Source organism: Carassius auratus, unplaced genomic scaffold (assembly GCF_003368295.1).
Source record: "Carassius auratus strain Wakin unplaced genomic scaffold, ASM336829v1 scaf_tig00016895, whole genome shotgun sequence".
NCBI classification, from domain to species: domain Eukaryota; kingdom Metazoa; phylum Chordata; class Actinopteri; order Cypriniformes; family Cyprinidae; genus Carassius; species Carassius auratus.
Genome location: NW_020524720.1, coordinates 30,103 through 46,579, shown reverse-complemented (window position 1 = coordinate 46,579; position 16,477 = coordinate 30,103). Strand labels below are relative to the sequence as shown.

The 16,477-nt window shown below is 39.3% G+C and overlaps 3 protein-coding genes and 1 pseudogene across 4 annotated transcripts; 2 read left to right on the top strand and 2 right to left on the bottom strand.

Moving 5' to 3' along the window:
- Positions 1-126: 126 nt before the first annotated feature.
- LOC113075363 (uncharacterized) lies at positions 127-1,929 on the bottom strand (the record flags this gene model as incomplete). Its single annotated transcript, XM_026248066.1, has 3 exons — positions 1,723-1,929; positions 978-1,046; positions 127-668 (listed from the first exon to the last, which is right to left on the bottom strand). Coding segments are annotated over exons 1-3 (818 nt in total), but the record flags the coding sequence as incomplete, so codon positions are not given.
- A 1,575-nt stretch (positions 1,930-3,504) lies between these two features.
- On the bottom strand, positions 3,505-7,324 carry LOC113075360 (zinc finger protein 229-like; annotated as a pseudogene).
- A 791-nt stretch (positions 7,325-8,115) lies between these two features.
- LOC113075359 (zinc finger protein 768-like) lies at positions 8,116-16,315 on the top strand. 2 transcript variants are annotated; one of them, XM_026248061.1, is made up of 4 exons: positions 8,116-8,745; positions 12,969-13,120; positions 13,424-13,535; positions 14,007-16,315. In XM_026248061.1, the coding sequence occupies exons 1-4, from the start codon at positions 8,475-8,477 to the stop codon at positions 16,157-16,159; spliced, it is 2,688 nt and encodes an 895-aa protein (XP_026103846.1). In that variant the 5' UTR covers positions 8,116-8,474; the 3' UTR covers positions 16,160-16,315. The 2 variants fall into 2 exon arrangements, with proteins under 2 accessions (XP_026103846.1, XP_026103847.1); XM_026248062.1 differs by lacking the exon at positions 8,116-8,745 and adding an exon at positions 13,264-13,310 and having other exon boundaries at positions 13,006-13,120.
- LOC113075362 (uncharacterized) lies at positions 8,991-10,464 on the top strand. The gene is made up of 3 exons (XM_026248065.1): positions 8,991-9,342; positions 9,422-9,578; positions 9,911-10,464. Exons 1-3 carry the CDS (start codon positions 9,198-9,200, stop codon positions 10,416-10,418), a joined length of 810 nt encoding a protein of 269 aa, XP_026103850.1. The 5' UTR covers positions 8,991-9,197; the 3' UTR covers positions 10,419-10,464.
- Positions 16,316-16,477: the final 162 nt, after the last annotated feature.

The following is a 16,477-nucleotide window of genomic DNA, read 5'->3' as shown; positions in this document are numbered from 1 at the left end:
TTGTACCCGGTCAACTTCAACAGCGCCGTGATCTGTCACAACCGAACTGGGATGTAGAACGATTTTTGTGTTTTTCCTAACGGGTGATGTGAGATGCTGCACGGTTTGTGGTGCAAGGTTCTGAACCTTGACGGGAGGCGCAGGATAGGAAACCCGCTCCTGTCTTTGAGGCCAGTGATTAGAGGATCTCCAGGCTGAAGATCTAATTGTGCTTTCTTAGCACTGGTTTGAGCAGAAACCACCTGAGGCCTGATCCTTTCTATATCTTCCCAGTCTGGTGGAAGCATCACTACAACTTCCTCTTTAACAGGCCCTGAGTCAATGCTGCCTATTTGCGGTCTCAAACCTGGAGACTCTGAAGATACTGAGGTCCTGGCTGGTTCTGGCTGTGAAACAGGTGACCATGCTAAAGGGTCTTTTTTAGGATCAAACCATTTTTTGAGGTTTCGGTGTCTGGCTTCATCCACAGGTATATCTGTGCCAGATCTGCCACCTGGTTTGTGGTCAGAATCTGTCATTCGGAGTCCATTGGTCTCTTCAACACTGCCCGGAGGATCTTTTTGTTTGTGTATTTGAGGATGTATCACTTGACAAGCTTGCGGGTTTCTAGCCTCTGTTGCTTCCTCTTTCACTTCTCCTCCAGGTTTAGGTTCACACACTTGATCGACCTGTCGTGCACAAAACATGTGCGCATTAGAAACTTCCTACATACTGAAGCTAAAATTATGCGAGCATATTTTTTACATAACATCTAGGCAAATTACAGTGGCCCAGTATATGGCTTAAGTATTTGGACATCTAAGCCAAGTTTAAAATGTCAGAATTTTTATTGCATAAATTTATCAAAAAATAAGTAATTTTGAATGATATCAGTTCCCCTCAAGTTCACTAATTCCCTTTGGCACCCAAATAAATGTCCAAATGCTTACTGTCTTCTGGGTCACTGGATATTACCAGTAAAATAATACCATACACACATTTTGTTTAGTTTCTGGAGCTGCTGAAGGCTTTTCATGATTTGTGCTTCCTTGGGACTGCACCTCCAGCTACTGTCAGAGGCTTTTTCCTGCTTTACATCAAGTGCGTGGAAACCTTTCAAGAAGAAGAAGAAGAATAGCATTCAGTGCCAAATAGATTGTCACACTTAACCAGTGTTAATTATTTTACTGAATATAATAATTTCTTGATGATGTTACATGAAACATGAGTCAATGGTGTCGTGACACTCAAACTGCGATCTAAATATATATTATTTTTTCAAATATATATATAAAAAAAACGAGATTAGTTCAAAGTATTTAAACTATATATAAACTTTCATTAATATATTAAAATAAAATAAAGCTCGAATTACTGTAATGGGGGCCTTTAGGGTGCAAAACTTTGAGAACACTGCTTTAGAAGATCATTAAGTTCTTATTAAAAAAGAGAAATATAATACACTGAATGTTCAGAAACTTTTGCTGAAATGACGACAGGGGAAATTATTCTGTACTTTTTTAAAACATCTGACACTTGTTTGTTCATTAAATAATGAAAATTGCATAACAATTTTTAATAATGTAGAAAACTATAGCCACCATTCTGCACGTTGTTATATGTCTGAGTGGCGATTGGTCCTCTTGGAAAGTTCTGTTTCTACTCACTGCTCTGTGCTTCGGGGCCTCGGTGTAGTATCCTCCTCCTGGACACCGCTGTCCGACCACAGTCCACACACCTCACCCTCTTAAACCTCTCCCGTTCTCTCAGTTTGGCCTCCGACAATATCAGCCTCCGTTGAACGCCTCCGCCTCCCGCTTGCCTCGATCCATCTGCTCCAAGAAGCTGTCCTCCACCAGCCGGGTGATTTCGTACATAGTGGTCTTGAGGACTGTCTCCATGACCGCGGACAGCCGAGTCTGGAAGGAGAGGACCACCGTGTCCCGTCATGATTCCTGTGTCCGATCTAACGTTAATCGAGCTCGCTCTTATCAAGATAAACGGATCGCTGAATGATCATGACATTAAAGACCACCCATGGTGATTTTTACCTCAAATATTTTAGTTTCTATTGAGTACTCATTTCACGTATGGAGTATTTCGGGAACTTAATTTCACGGTAAATATCGCACTTCACACTTTAGCTGCTAGGTCAATCAAACCCCGATGATAAGATCCTCAAGTGTAAGTTAGCATCGAGCTTACTACATCTGTCTGACGGTATGAAGCGCGAGCAAAAATAAAGACGTCCTTTAGGCGCGAGCAGCTGTCAAGAAGACTGTAGTACATGCTACCTGGTTATTTTGACAGTATGTGAATTTGACGAACGTATGAACGAAGAGATCAGCAGACAGACAATGGTGTTGTTGTGGGGTTGACGTCACGGGTTGTACGGTGGGCCTTGTTGGACAGATCGGTTTTTACCCGCTTTGTTATGGAATGATAATAAACCAAAATAATTTTTACAAATAAACAAACAAAAACCACATACTTTCACACTTAACCATTTTGCTGAATTTAGAAGACGACAACACAGCAAGTTAAAAACAAGTGCTAAACTAAAATCATAAAAACTTTTGTTACTGCAAAATATTAAACTATTAAAAATGTAGAAATTATTTAGTTTGACTGTATATACTAAAATAACTAAAACTGAAATAATTTTTGATAAAATATAGACATTAAAAATAGCACACAAAAAAAGAAATTACTAAACCTAAAATTAAAAATATAAAAACGAATAAAAAAAAAAAAAAAAAGATTAAAAACTGTAATAGAATCTCGTTTGTTATTAAAATTGACACTAAATCACAGGAAGGTATTAAAATTGTAGTATTAAAGGGTTAGCTCACCGGAAAAATGAAAATTAGCCCATGCTTTACTCACCCTCAAGGCGTCTTGGGTGTATATGACTTTTTTTTTTCATTCGAATCCAATCGGGAGTTATGTAAAAAATTGTCCTGGCTCTTCCAAGCTTTATAATGGGCAGTGGGTTTCAAAAAGCCCAAAAGAAGTCCAATCAAACGCATCCATCCATAGCAGAAGTTAGAGAAAAGTGTTTCCAACACTTTAAAATATGGGATATTTTTATAACAAAAATGCATCAATTCATTCATCAATTTAGCATTATGCAGTGTTTTATAACACTTGACACAAATGCTTGATTCTGATTTGTTGACAGGCATTCTGGGTGTATATATTTTCAGTAAACCACACAGCTATGAAGTCACTAGTTCCAAGTGTTTCAGCTGCATTATAATATCTCTGTACATCGTTGCCACATAAGCACTTTGTATGTGCATTACTTTTTATATATATATATATATATTCTATAATGCAGTATGAGTTCTGATAATCCAATAATGAAAATAAGCAAGCATTTGGAATAAACAGCTGGAGGATGTAATCAACCAACAACCAGATTAATTTTTCAAATGACATTTGACTATGTATCGCTAAAGCAGGGAGCTGAAAATAGACTGATATATAACAAGATGTGATGCACATTGCATATTTGATCAAATATGTTTGGTAGATTTATTAAAATAAACAGAAATACATACATTTTTCAAAATGAGTGTTATAGACAATAAGGCTCTAAAGGAGATAAAAGTGACAATTTCTGACCACTCTGCATCACAAGTAAACAATATTCAAACTTTTAAGGGATGCACAGTTGGCCACATTATCCATAGCATAACTTATAGGCATAGTTCACCCACAAATGTATATTCTGTCATCATTTACTCTTGAACCTGTTTTACTTCATTTCTTCTGCTAAACACAAAATATGAAATTCTGAAGAATGTTGGAAACCAAACGGATTATATAGACAAAAAAATAAATAAAATCCTTTATGTTCCACAGAAGAATGACATGCAAGACTTAAACTACCTAAGGGACAGTAAATAATGCATATTCAATTTTGGTTGAACTATCCCTTTCAAAACAAACTATTTAAATTATCCAGAAGACATAACTATAATGGGAGATTCCACAGCAACGATGTTATGATTTATGGAAAATGTATGGCCCTCCAACAATCTGTGATCTATGACCTTTCAGCAGTTTAAGTTAATTTTTTTTTTTTATGGATTGTCCTGGTCAGCACTATGTTTGCGCTGATGTGACCTGAGATGATCCAGTCGTTTGAAGCTCAGTCCACAGATACCACAGCTGTATGGTCTTTCTCCTGTATGGGTACGTTGATGGACTTTCAAGATGTCGGCCCGGGTAAAGCTCTTGCTGCACAAAGTGCACTTGTGTGGTTTCTCCTGTGTGTGAATACGCTGATGCAGCTTGAGGTTCCACAGTCGGCTGAATTTGTTCCCACACAGCGTGCAGGTGTAGGGCTTGTCTCCGGTCTGACTGCATCGGTGCCTTCGCAGGTCACTGAAGGACGAGTACCCTTTCCCACAGTGGCTGCACAGGTGGAGACCGTCCCGCTGGTGGACACGTTGGTGCACTTTTAGGTTGCAGGCCTGAGTGAACTTCTTACCACACTGGTTACATGTGTAAGCAGCACTTGAAGTGACTTTTGCAGAAGCCCTGCTGTCTCCTAATGCTTGTTCAACATTAGGTTTCAGAGAGTGATTCAATGCATGTCCCTTATAAACTGCACCACTAGCTGTGTCCCCAACATACAGTGAATGTCCTCTATGTCCAGTACCTCCTGCAGCCCCACTTCGAATTTCTGTGAAGGAATTTATGTCTTGCAAGTGGCCATCTGCATTAATAAGTAAACAGTGCATGTCCCTATCCACATCTTCTGTCTCTGGGCTGACCTGCAATGGTAAAGATTCTCTATTTCCTCTCTTATTCTTAATGGAAGAGCTGTGACGATCAGGCCCAACTGCAACCGATACTGAATTACCCAACATGTATTCGGTTTTTTCTCCGAGACCATCCAGGTCTCCCATGTCCAGTTCATGCACACTGTAGCTTGCTTGCTCTTCTACGTCATAACGTGTTCGGTACGTCAGACCATGGATGTCTACAATATCTGCATAAGCTTCATTGTCAGCGGTCTGATCAAGTCCAGAGCTCCACTCTTCCTGAATCTGCTGCAGCTCCTGCTCACTGTAACTGTGAGCTGAGAAATGAGCTCCTGGGAAACCAAACATGAAGAAAAATCTTCAAACACAGTCTAAAGTGAGAGAGTTAAAGCAGTAATCAATAAAAAAATTATATTAATAATAATTCACACCTTCAGTATCCACCGTCCACCCATCCTGAAGCTCTTTATTAGCGGCAGTGACATAAAAGGGTCTCCTCTTTTAATACACAGTCCAGTTTCCTGACCTCTGTGCTTGCAGACTACAGAGAGCACAATGTGGCAAAATGCACACAGAATGTTAAAATACCCTGTATTGTGATTAAAACAGATAATAAAAAATGAAAAATTCTAGGACGGGGACTTGGTTCTAAATAGGTTGTTCACTGGATAGAGCATCCAGTTGATTTTTAAGAAAGGGGCAGAGTTTAAGCAGGTTAAATGATTAGAGATGTCAGAAGATTGAGTTAAAAAAAAATGTAATACTGTACACACAGATTAAAATGTTCACATTAAGATCAATAACAAGCATGTATTCATCTTAACAGCATTGTTTTTCAGGTTTCAGAAAGCTTTTGAGAAACGCTGCAGTACGAACAAGGTTTGAGGTGATCAAAAAGGTGGTTTATTCAGAAGGCTACTCACCTCTGCTGTATTACTGGTGCTGGTTTGGACTTCTAACCTCTCTTTTCCCAAAAGTGTGTCAGACTCCAACTCGCAGCTTCCCCAGTTCCCATCTGGAACTTTCTCCTGTTTGAGGCTCCGTTCATTTTCTACATGTGGTCAAGGGTGAATGCAACTGTGAGAGGGCATTGATTACACAGGCCTTTAATGGTCTTTAAAGGGATGGAAGGAAAAGTCATATATCTGAAATGACATGGGGGTCTTAATTGCTTTTTAATGATATATTGCAAGTTTGGATTTTTGTTTGGTCAGATATACTGGTTAACCGAATTTTATTTATTTTCTTCATTTAGGGTCATGAACATGCCTGCAAAGTGTTGATGTGTTGTTGAATGTGCTTGCAAATGCAACTACAATTATGATGTTATGATGGGTCGATTAAAACTACAAATGTTTTTATGTATTTTAAGGCAGTTTTTCAGCCAGTATGAGGGTATATTACATTAATATTTATGCATTGTCATTACATATATATCTGACATTTTAATCAGTTCTTGCATGTTCAGTTCACTGTGAATCTCATTATTGTTACTAACACCATGCTGAACTGCTCCACTTGTTTAAAAAGTTAAAATATAAAATAATTGCAAACAAAGTAAAATAATAAAAATTAAAGAGTACTGTTTATAATATTCATAATTTGTGAACAAATGTATAAAGTTGTTAAATACAAATACATACAGAACATATTTTCATGTTTTATTTATTTTGTATTGTGTATTAATGTTACAGATTTTTTTCATAGTGTGATTTTTGTTGAATTGTACTGAATCCTGACCCCCACCAAAACTACCAAAAAACCCATTTTTTATTTTTAACCTCATACAAGGGTTAAGAATGCAAGATGTCGGTTTGCATGGTACACAATAAATTCCTAAAATTATACAACAAAGAAACCACTACTTTACCAATTTCAGATATGGTCATACGGTTCCTATAGATTATAAAATCATTACATTGTATTTTTGTAGAACATAAAAAATAGTCACAGTCAATGCATTGAGCATCAGACGAATTGCGATTGTGTACAAACCTGATTGTGTTGACATTTCCTCTTTTCCCTCGTCACACACCCGGGCTTTGTCACACTCTGCACACCTCACACTCGTCTCTTGATCTTTCCGTCTGGTCTCACTCCACTGAAGCCTTTTCTTCAGAGTCTCTACCTGCTCTCGACTACGGGACACCTCCTTCACGAAACTGTCCTCCACGAGACGGGTGATTTCAAATATGGCAGCTTTAAACACGGTCTCCATGACCCCGGACAGCTGTGACTGAAACGAGTGTATGACTTCGGACATAATGACGAGTAAACAGATTCTTAAAAAGCCTTAAACCAACCGAGAATAGTTTAACTTAGCTACTTTCTTTGTAATATAAACAAGCTAAAAAGGCCTCCAGCTCGTTGTTTGACGTTTCAAACCAAATTGTCACATCATATTATTTGTGTTTTCGAACCATCTTTTAGTTTGGTCAAATTTGCACTAACGTTACTCCATGTACTTGCTCGCGATGACTGTTATTGTGCCAGTGTTCGTTGACGCTAACTAACGTTACCGGTTATTGTTCTCTTATTATTGTCACATTTAAACAATATATCATAAACGATACGCGGAGAATAATCGCTGATCCGAAAACATGTTCTCGTACAGCGGTTCTGACTGAAAGCACTTCCTGAAGCCACCCTACGGATGGCAGTAAGGGACATATTTAAAGGGACAGTTCATCCAAAAATGAAAATAGCGTTTACGCATTTACAGCATTTTCCTTTTACTCATCATTTATTTGCATATATATTTCCCCAATTCAAATAAATACATAAATAATTATTTCCTTTCATGTTGTTAGTAACATGTGTGATATTTTCTTCTGTGGGACAGAAAAGTAGACTTAGGGTAGAAGGACAGCCCCAGTCACCATCCAATGGAAGCAAAATAGACCGAGACAAGGTGGGATTTCAGAGGGGAAAAAAACATTTTAAAAGCACAATTTAAATGAAGTTGTAGCTACAACATTTAACTGACGTCATATTTTTAAGTTTACTTCACTGGTCTATAATACAGAACATTAGATCATAAGTTATTATATAGACCAGTGGTTTCCTTATTTTATGACAACAGAAGTAGCAGATATAAGACTTAAAAAAATCTTCAGAACGACTGCTCTATAGGCACGCTGTTGGAAAATGCAATTTGCATGTACTTCTCTTTTCTAATGTAGACCTACTATAATATTATAATATTACTATAATATTAACTGCTAGTTCACTTTTCAGTTACTGATAGCATAGTAAGAAACAATGTGTTAAAAAGTGCATGTTTTATAGCCTATAATTTGGAAAAAATATTTTTTTTTAATGCATGTAAATGAAAGTTTCTATTGATATTTTTAATGAGGCAATCGTAGGTCTTTTTTTTTTCTTTTTTTCTTTTTTTGGAAATCAGCTGAATTTTGTCAAGATGCAGGATATTTAGATTTCTTGATCCATTAAAACCACTTAAGAAATAGATTACTGGACTTTGAAAAAAATCGAATAAATCAGTAAGTTATAAAGACGTCGTGACTCTGCCTTATAAAGACATCGACATGTATACATTGTTTAGACTGCGATATCTTTAGGCTACTGCAGTCTACAAATAAAACTTTGTAACATTCAGAGCGGAAGTATATACCGCCCTCCTCTGGGCGCGTCATTTTGACTCTCGGTGACAATGTGAAAGGGATCATAACGTGTTCTCCATAAACTTAACTTAAAACCATGCCGGATGCGAGCGCAGACGACTTTGACGGGTTTCAGACCCAGTTCGCGCAAATCATGGAAACAATTTTACAGACTGCTGTCAGGGAAGCGACAAAACTTTATGAAGGCACTTTGCAACGCTTGAAAGCGGAATTGGTGCAGTTGAGACAAGAGAAAGTCAACACGAAGACAGGTGTTACATCCATCCAGAGCACAGAGAGATTCTCTGAAGCCGGGAGCCAGAAGCCTGGAAACGTCTTTAAACACCGGGATATCGGCGTGCAGTGTGGTAGGTCTTTTTATTCCATCAGTGTGTTCCTGGGTTATGGCGTGCCTTAAACACTTCCTGGAAAATTAAAACGACTTTTAACGCCTTAAGGCCTGTTCACACCGGGACGAATTCCGCGCGCGATATTCGCCGACGTTTAACGCCTCGTGACTAAACAAAGGGCGCCAATGTGAGTGTGCACACCGACGCGAAAAACGCCACGCGTAAAAGAGTCATTTTTTTAAAAAACGCTTCGGGTTCGTTTTTTTGGTTTGACGCACCGCGTCAAAAACTATACGACCAATGAGAATGGCACTTTTGCACACGTGTCTGGAGCTTCTGAAGTTACAGTAAAACACAACTTGGGGGCGCTCAAACACAAAACTGTCTTGCTGTGAGCACACATACGTAACGGCGAAGAAGATATACGCCAAGTAGCGTCTACACTGCCGGGAAGAAATAAGACGAAGAAGATGCAAGGCAAGATGAATGTAGAGTTGCTGGTCTCGTTGGTGTCGGAACACAAAGAACTATATGACAAACGTGACAGCGATTACAAAAATCTTGATAAAAGAGAACTGTTATGGAGTGGTATTGCACAGCAAATGGGCCTTGATGGTGAGTTTCATTTAATTTAATTGTCTTTCATGTACGTTCCTACAAACGTTTGACAATCGCCATCGTTTGTGTGCTGTAGTGGAGGAGGTAAAACACAAATGGAAAAGCCTGCGAGATACATATACACGAAAAAAGCGCGAAGATGATTGCCGAAGTGGACAGGCTGCTAAAAACAAGAAGACGTGGAAATTTATGAAGGTCATGGAGTTCCTCGCAACATCAACTGAATTTCGAAGGTAATATTATTAGAACATTACAATACATAGCTGTGTGAGCTCTGCTATAATGCATTGACATTAAACATTGATTAACATGATATCATTGCATGTTCCCTGTTCACCATGCGATCACACCTCTAGTTCAATATATTAGTTTATGTTCTGTGTATAGGTAACCTCTGCTGAAATTTTGTTGCCTGACATATGGTACATTAAAATTTGTATGAATCTAAACTAAATTAGTAATTAAACATTAAGCTCTGGAGTATTTTGTCAAGATGGGTATGAAGTGTGGCATGGCCCACAGTGTGAGTTATTGTTTCTGATGTAAACTGAATTTGTCTTTACAGTGTTCACAGCAATATTTCTCCTGAAAATATGAATGAAGGGGTTGAGCAAGTGGTGGTTCAAAAAGAAGTCAGCGACAGAGAAGAAGCATCAGCAAGCACGTCTCCAGGATCATCCTTCTCCAGCCCAACTGTGACCAGGTCTACTTTCAACAAAAGAAAACGGCCAGAGACACCAGACTTGTTGGACCGGTACCTTTTATCCAAAGAAGCCAGGGAAAGTGAGAAAGAGGAACGCAGAAGAGAGAAAGAGGAGCGCAGAGAGCAACGAAGAGAGCAACAAAATGATGAAAATTACTTGTTTGCTCTTGGCTTGATACCAGCACTAAGGAGATTGTCCCCAGCCGTACAGTCTTCAGTCAAATTAAAAATACATCAGCTGTTGCATGATGCTGAGTTTGGCCAGGCCTCTTCTGCTTTTTTTCCACAGCAGTCACCGGTGTCCTACCATCAGGTCCCCCCACAGACCCCAACAAACTATGGCTGCTCTACAACTTCTTGGCTACCCTAATAGATGTTTACTGTATACATTTTAATTCTGTATTTTTTTTGTTTGTTTTTTTACATTCAAGAAATTTAGTTGAAAATGGCCGTTTCATAAATGTTTATTTGCACTATTGTTCACTTGCACTACAGTCATTGTGACTTATTTGCACAACCTTTTCTGACGCCCTTTTTTACTTTATGTTTGTGATTGTTATTGCAACTTGTAGTTCATTAAAAAATGTTTCATTTTTCCAAAAGAAATTGTGCATAAGTGACTTGAAAGTAATGTAACATATTTTGGGATTTGGCATATATTTGTACATAAGTATTCTTGACCTCTTATTGAAATAGCTATGTGGCTAATTATGGAGTCACTGCATTTATAGGCAACAGTTATCAATCTACAGGAACATAACCATTTTGGGCACAGCATTGTGCAGGGAATGAGAACATTTTAAAGAAAATGCTAGTAAAAATGTTTATTAAAAATACACATTTTCAAAAATACAACTTACATTTAGTTGTAAATAAGTATATGTTGAAGTGACCAAATACTTTACTTTTTGCAAAAAAAAACTATGCTTTAACTTTGATAGAACATGTTATATCAAAAATATTTAATTTGCTGTGGTGAGTGCTGCCATATTAATTAATGAAGAATCAGATGCAATAGATTTGATAGTGTATTCAAGTTCACAGAAATTGTATATATACACATACACTAGCAGTTTTCTCAATGGAAAATGTAATTAAAATGGCTCAAATTTATAGGTTGATATTATCTGTTCCCCAGAGCATGGTTCACATGGTCATACTGCCAAGCAACTTCTCCTGCTGGTGAGTTGAAGTACTCTTTGTACAGTTCTCGGACATTTTGGGCCTCCACAGATGCCCGCTGCCCCCTACAATGTTCAAAGCCTTGTAGTGGTTGCTCACAATCATGGTCATCCTCTGTGGCACGATTCTGGTCATTTCCGTTCGGGCGCAAATAATTGCACAACGCACAAGCAGCTTTGACAACTTTGTCAACAACACTTGGTTGAACCTGTAAAGTTCTTTGGAAAACCCGGAAGCGTTGACTGAGGATGCCAAATACATTTTCAGAGATGCGCCGTGCCCGAGACAAACGATAATTGAAAATTCTCTTGTCTGTGGGGAGGCGGCGTCCAGGGTATGGCCGGAGGAGATATGGTTTCAGCGGAAAAGCTTCATCCGCCACAATGACATGGTTAACTTTTCCCAGCTCAGGAGCACCTGGAAGTTCACTTGGTGGGGGAACATTCAGAGTTCCATTTCTGAGTGCCTTTCCCAGTACAGAATTGGCAAAGATTCCTCCATCACTGTTGCTGCCATAGCTCCCCACATCAACCACCAGGAAGCGGTAATCTGCATCAACTAAGGCCAGCAATACAACGGAGAATGTACCTTTATAATTAAAGTATAGAGAACCAGAGTTTGCAGGGGCCTGGATGAATATGTGTTTCCCATCCATGGCTCCCAAGCAGTTAGGGAAATTCCATCTTTCATGGAATCTCCTGGCTGTACTCCTCCACATCTCTTCAGTAGGCACTGGCAAATGTTCATCTCTGAGGCAGTGCCACAATGCATCACAGGTTTCACTCACTATCGAAGCCACAGTTGACACACCAAGTCGAAAGCTGAACGCAATAGAGCGGTACGAGTCCCCAGTGCTTAGAAAACTGAAATAGAAATACTAATTTTTAACAACGCTCCACATATGTTTTTACAACATTCTTTGAAGTGAAGAATTATGTAAACGAACTCACCGTAAACACACGGCCAAACGCTGTTCTGGGTCGATTGGTTTACGGTAGTGTGTCTGTTCTTTCGTCAGCAAGGGAGCCAGTTGTTGAAGTAAATTTTCGAACTCACTGACGGACATTCTAAAATACCCCCGAAAACGCTCATGATACATTTTCAGCTCTTGTACCAGTCGATAAAACTCCCCATGTTCTTCTCTTCTCGTAACTATGGGATGTACCCAAAATCGGCGTCTTTTCCGGCGTCTTTCCTCATTCAACAGAACAATAATTTCTTCATCGCTGGAACTGGAGCTAGAGTTACTGGTGCTTGAAATATTCATGTTTTCTTTGTATGATTCTGACAAGCGCGTAAATACTTGCACTCTTCTTCTGAGTGAAAAGCGAGTTTAAGAAGCGTAAAGTTGCGCAGCGCCACCTTGTGTACAGGGGTATTTCTGTTTTACATTAAGCGCCATCTAATGTCAGGGAATGAATTTGCATGTTCACTCGGCTCATCGTCAGCGAAAATCGCTTGGGTGTGAACACAAAAAACGTGTTGGAAAACGCTGGCGAATAACGCGCGCCGATATTCGTCCCGGTGTGTACGGCCCTTTAGACAGAGTCAGATGGTAAATACATAATAATGATTTCAGTGGCCTCTGACTCTTCAGTTATGGATTTTTTTTGTTTACAAATAGGCTATATTTAATACATTAATATATTTAATGTATTTTTATATACATTTTATCTCATACTATGTCATTTGTAATTACATAAAATGTTTACAGTTTTGTTGTTGTTGTTTTGGTCAGAAAAGCCCACTTTGGTTGACAGAGGATGCAACACTCTTCAGTTTATAGGACAACATCTTAATGTGGGAGACATAACTAGTGATAAACTCACAGATCTATGTGCCAGTGAGGATGGGAACAGACAGCTTGCATTGCTCCTCATCAAAAAAGAGGTAAGAAATGACAGGTCATATGATAGAAGAGTAACTGTTTAGTCTTTCCCTCCTCCCTTCTTCCCCATTTTTGTTTTGCATATCAGTTATGTGGCGAGAAACAGCAGAGTTCACAGACTGATGTCATATTTCCTCTCTGTAAGGGTTTGCTATATTTAGAGGCTTGACTGAAAGTGCTATGGGAGGAGAGGTCAGTTAGGATTGAGTTTAAATCTTATGTTTATAGTTGATTTTTCTGGAGTGGATAGTATTTTAATGCTATAGCCTCTTTAAAAATTATTATTTTATGTTCTGTGTCTTCAGCCTCAAGAGACTGAATGCAACAGCTATGCACCAGGATACTTTCTACTAAAGCAAGAGGGTGCTGAGCCCATACTGGTGCGCAGAGAGCCAAATAAGGACATCGTGAAAAGGGGTACAAGAGTCATTCACAATTTCAACTGAACAATGCGGGAATAAATTCTCATTTATGTCATATCTTATATGTAGCTCTTTCACAAGTCCACAATGGAGACTCGTCTGCTTGGTGTAATATGAATTTACTAATTTAGCAGCAATTGATTGATTTATTAGAGTTATTATATAACCATTTTTAAAAGTTTAACTTTTTACACATTTTTTTTTATCTTCTATTTGCATATATTTATCATAGAAGAGCCAGTCCTTTTCAAATAAAATTTTTTTTATTTCACTGTTAGGTCCATAGACCAAAAAAAAATAAAAATAGTGCTGATGAAATTACCCCATCCCATAGTGTATACCACTCAGATACTCAACTACCCGTAATCTATCTAATGAGGACTCCGTTTGCAACTTTGCAACTCTTTATATTTGCATTTTGTCTTCCTTGTGTTCCTTTCTTGCATCTTCACCTCTCTATTCACAGTTGTGGTCCCACCAGCATTGCAAACAATAACCAGGCCCGATAACAGCAACAGAGGAAAGTCTCCACCACCACCAGTGATTCCTTCCTCTTGTAGTCGCAGAGTGGATTCCAGTGGTCAAATACCCAATCAGACTATACAACCCAGCCGCGGTACATCTGAAAGAACATTGGAAAACACTGAAGGCTTGTCTTCCCAAAACAAAAAACCGAATGCCATTGCATCAGCACAGACATCAACTTCTTCAGTGCTTCCCAATTTAACCCAGACTCCTGCTTCCAATGTTAACTCATCTGTGCCAATGATTGAGCTGTCTGGTGCTCTATCAATACCTCAGACCAAGCCTACAGCATCATTAGTTCATCGTCGACCAAAACCAAATCCTCAAACATCAAACCAGACAGTAGTCCTTCAGAAAGAGGGGTCAAATATCTGTCAAAACACTTACTTAACTCCTGTACCTCCAAGCCAAGTCTTAGTAACAGAGCCTCATTCCTTCAAACAGCGAGCTCAGGCATTGGTTTCACATACTGGGAAAACTTTTTCAACCATTGCCTCGCTAAACCAGGCTCCTGAGCCATTAACCCAATGTTCCTCTCAACTTACACAACCACCATTCTTTCCACCACAGTCCATCAAAACTCCAACCCATGAGATGCCTCCACAAGTACACACTGTCGTGCCATCAGGACACATTCCTGTCGCAGCAGCTCCAAATACTCTTCCACCAGTTCAGGATAGGACTCCCTCATCCAGTCTTGTTCCTTCTCAATCTCATGCTTTTGCATCACCACAGGTAATGCCAGCACATTCTGTGAATTCAAGTCCATCATTCCAGTTCCCTTTGGTTCTGCCACACAATCCGGTTCAGGCGACGCCACCTTCTTATCTACCAACGCATGTTCCATTTCCTTCTCCACACATTCCAGTTAACGCAATTCAGGGATCCATCTCCTTAAACCCACCTCATGCTCCACTCCCTCAATCTCAATATCTACCACAATCCAATCAGTTCTCCTCTTCTCCAGACCATTTTTTTCCTCCACCCGATAATACGCCAGGTTTGCTTGACTCTCTTGATACTTTGCATTTGCATTCGCCTATCATGATAACGCCACAAGATGCCTCGGGGCTGGCACCCATGCACCATTTTCAGCCACCTGGGCAGTTTGCTCCTCTGCTAACACTGAAGGAGCAACAAGCTGCTGCTGCCGCTTCCACTAACGTTGTTTTAGGGCGAGTACCCATTCCATCTGTAGGTACCTCTGGGTCTCCAGTTGACAACTTTGAAGCAGACGTACCATTTTCAACATGTTGCTCAGAGAGAAATGATAAAGACCTTTCAGAAGATGATGACACGCCCACACTCCAGTCTAGAATTAGAAAACAGAGAAAGATTTGCTCTAAATCTAGACCAATAGATCCTGCATGTGAGGACGGCAGACTTATGGTAAAGGATAAGAGGGTGGATCAGGCGCAGAACGACTTGATTAGTGAAACACCAAATTCTGGCCTAAATAATGGAAGTCCACTATTACCAAAACCTTTGGGCAAAACACTGCAGAGAAATACAGAGTGTCCCCAGTGTGGAAGGGTCCTCAGCAATGCATCAGCCTTGGAGAACCACATGAGACTTCATACAGGCGAAAGACCGTATACCTGTTCCCAGTGTGGGAAAGCGTTTCCTAGTGTACGAGGTCTAAACCGGCACATGAAGGTCCATGCAGAGGAGAAGCGGTATCAGTGTGAGGAGTGTGGGAAGAGTTTTGTATACCACTTTACCCTTACTAAACATCAGCTTATTCACTCTGGAGAAAGGCCATTTCCTTGTAAAGTTTGTGGAAAGAGGTTTTTGGCCAAGGCGGACCGGGCTACCCATATGCGAATGCACACTGGAGAGAAGCCGTTCTCTTGCACTCTATGTGGGAAGAAGTTTAAACATCGAGTCGCTCTGAATATGCATATGCAGGGGCATAGAGGAGAGAAACGCTACATCTGCCCCCACTGTGAAAAGGGATTTGTGGATCTAGGCAATTTTAAAAGACACAAGCTCATCCACACAGGGGAAAGACCGTTTGAGTGCAAGGAATGTGGGAAGCGCTTTACTCAGTCGGCCCATCTCAAGAAACATGTCAACACACAACATGTCACATGAAGAAAATGATTTGAATTGTTAAATATTATGCATTTAGTTGGTCTACTGATAATTATTCTGTTACAGAAAATAAAACAGTATTAGGCCCAACTGTAAATTAATTTATTAAGATGCCATTATTAAAATAGAAAAGTAGAAAAATAACTGCTTTACTGCATTGACTTTGTGCATGCTCTTTTTCTTATACCAAGCTAAGCAAAAAAAAAAAAAAAGATGATTACCTAATGAAAATATTTTTTAAATGCTTTAATAAAGCACATTTTAAATATGAAGTAATTAAATGGGAAGATTTTTCTATTCTTTTGTCAGTGTGGAACA

Coding starts and splice junctions, on each gene's coding strand:
- LOC113075362 (XM_026248065.1), top strand. CDS start 9,198: ATGCAAGGCAAGATGAATGTAGAGTTGCTGGTCTCGTTGGTGTCGGAA. Junction 9,343..9,421: donor ACAGCAAATGGGCCTTGATG/GTGAGTTTCATT, acceptor TGTGTGCTGTAG/TGGAGGAGGTAAAACACAAA. Junction 9,579..9,910: donor ACATCAACTGAATTTCGAAG/GTAATATTATTA, acceptor TTGTCTTTACAG/TGTTCACAGCAATATTTCTC.
- LOC113075359 (XM_026248061.1), top strand. CDS start 8,475: ATGCCGGATGCGAGCGCAGACGACTTTGACGGGTTTCAGACCCAGTTC. Junction 8,746..12,968: donor GGATATCGGCGTGCAGTGTG/GTAGGTCTTTTT, acceptor TGTTTTGGTCAG/AAAAGCCCACTTTGGTTGAC. Junction 13,121..13,423: donor TGCTCCTCATCAAAAAAGAG/GTAAGAAATGAC, acceptor CTGTGTCTTCAG/CCTCAAGAGACTGAATGCAA.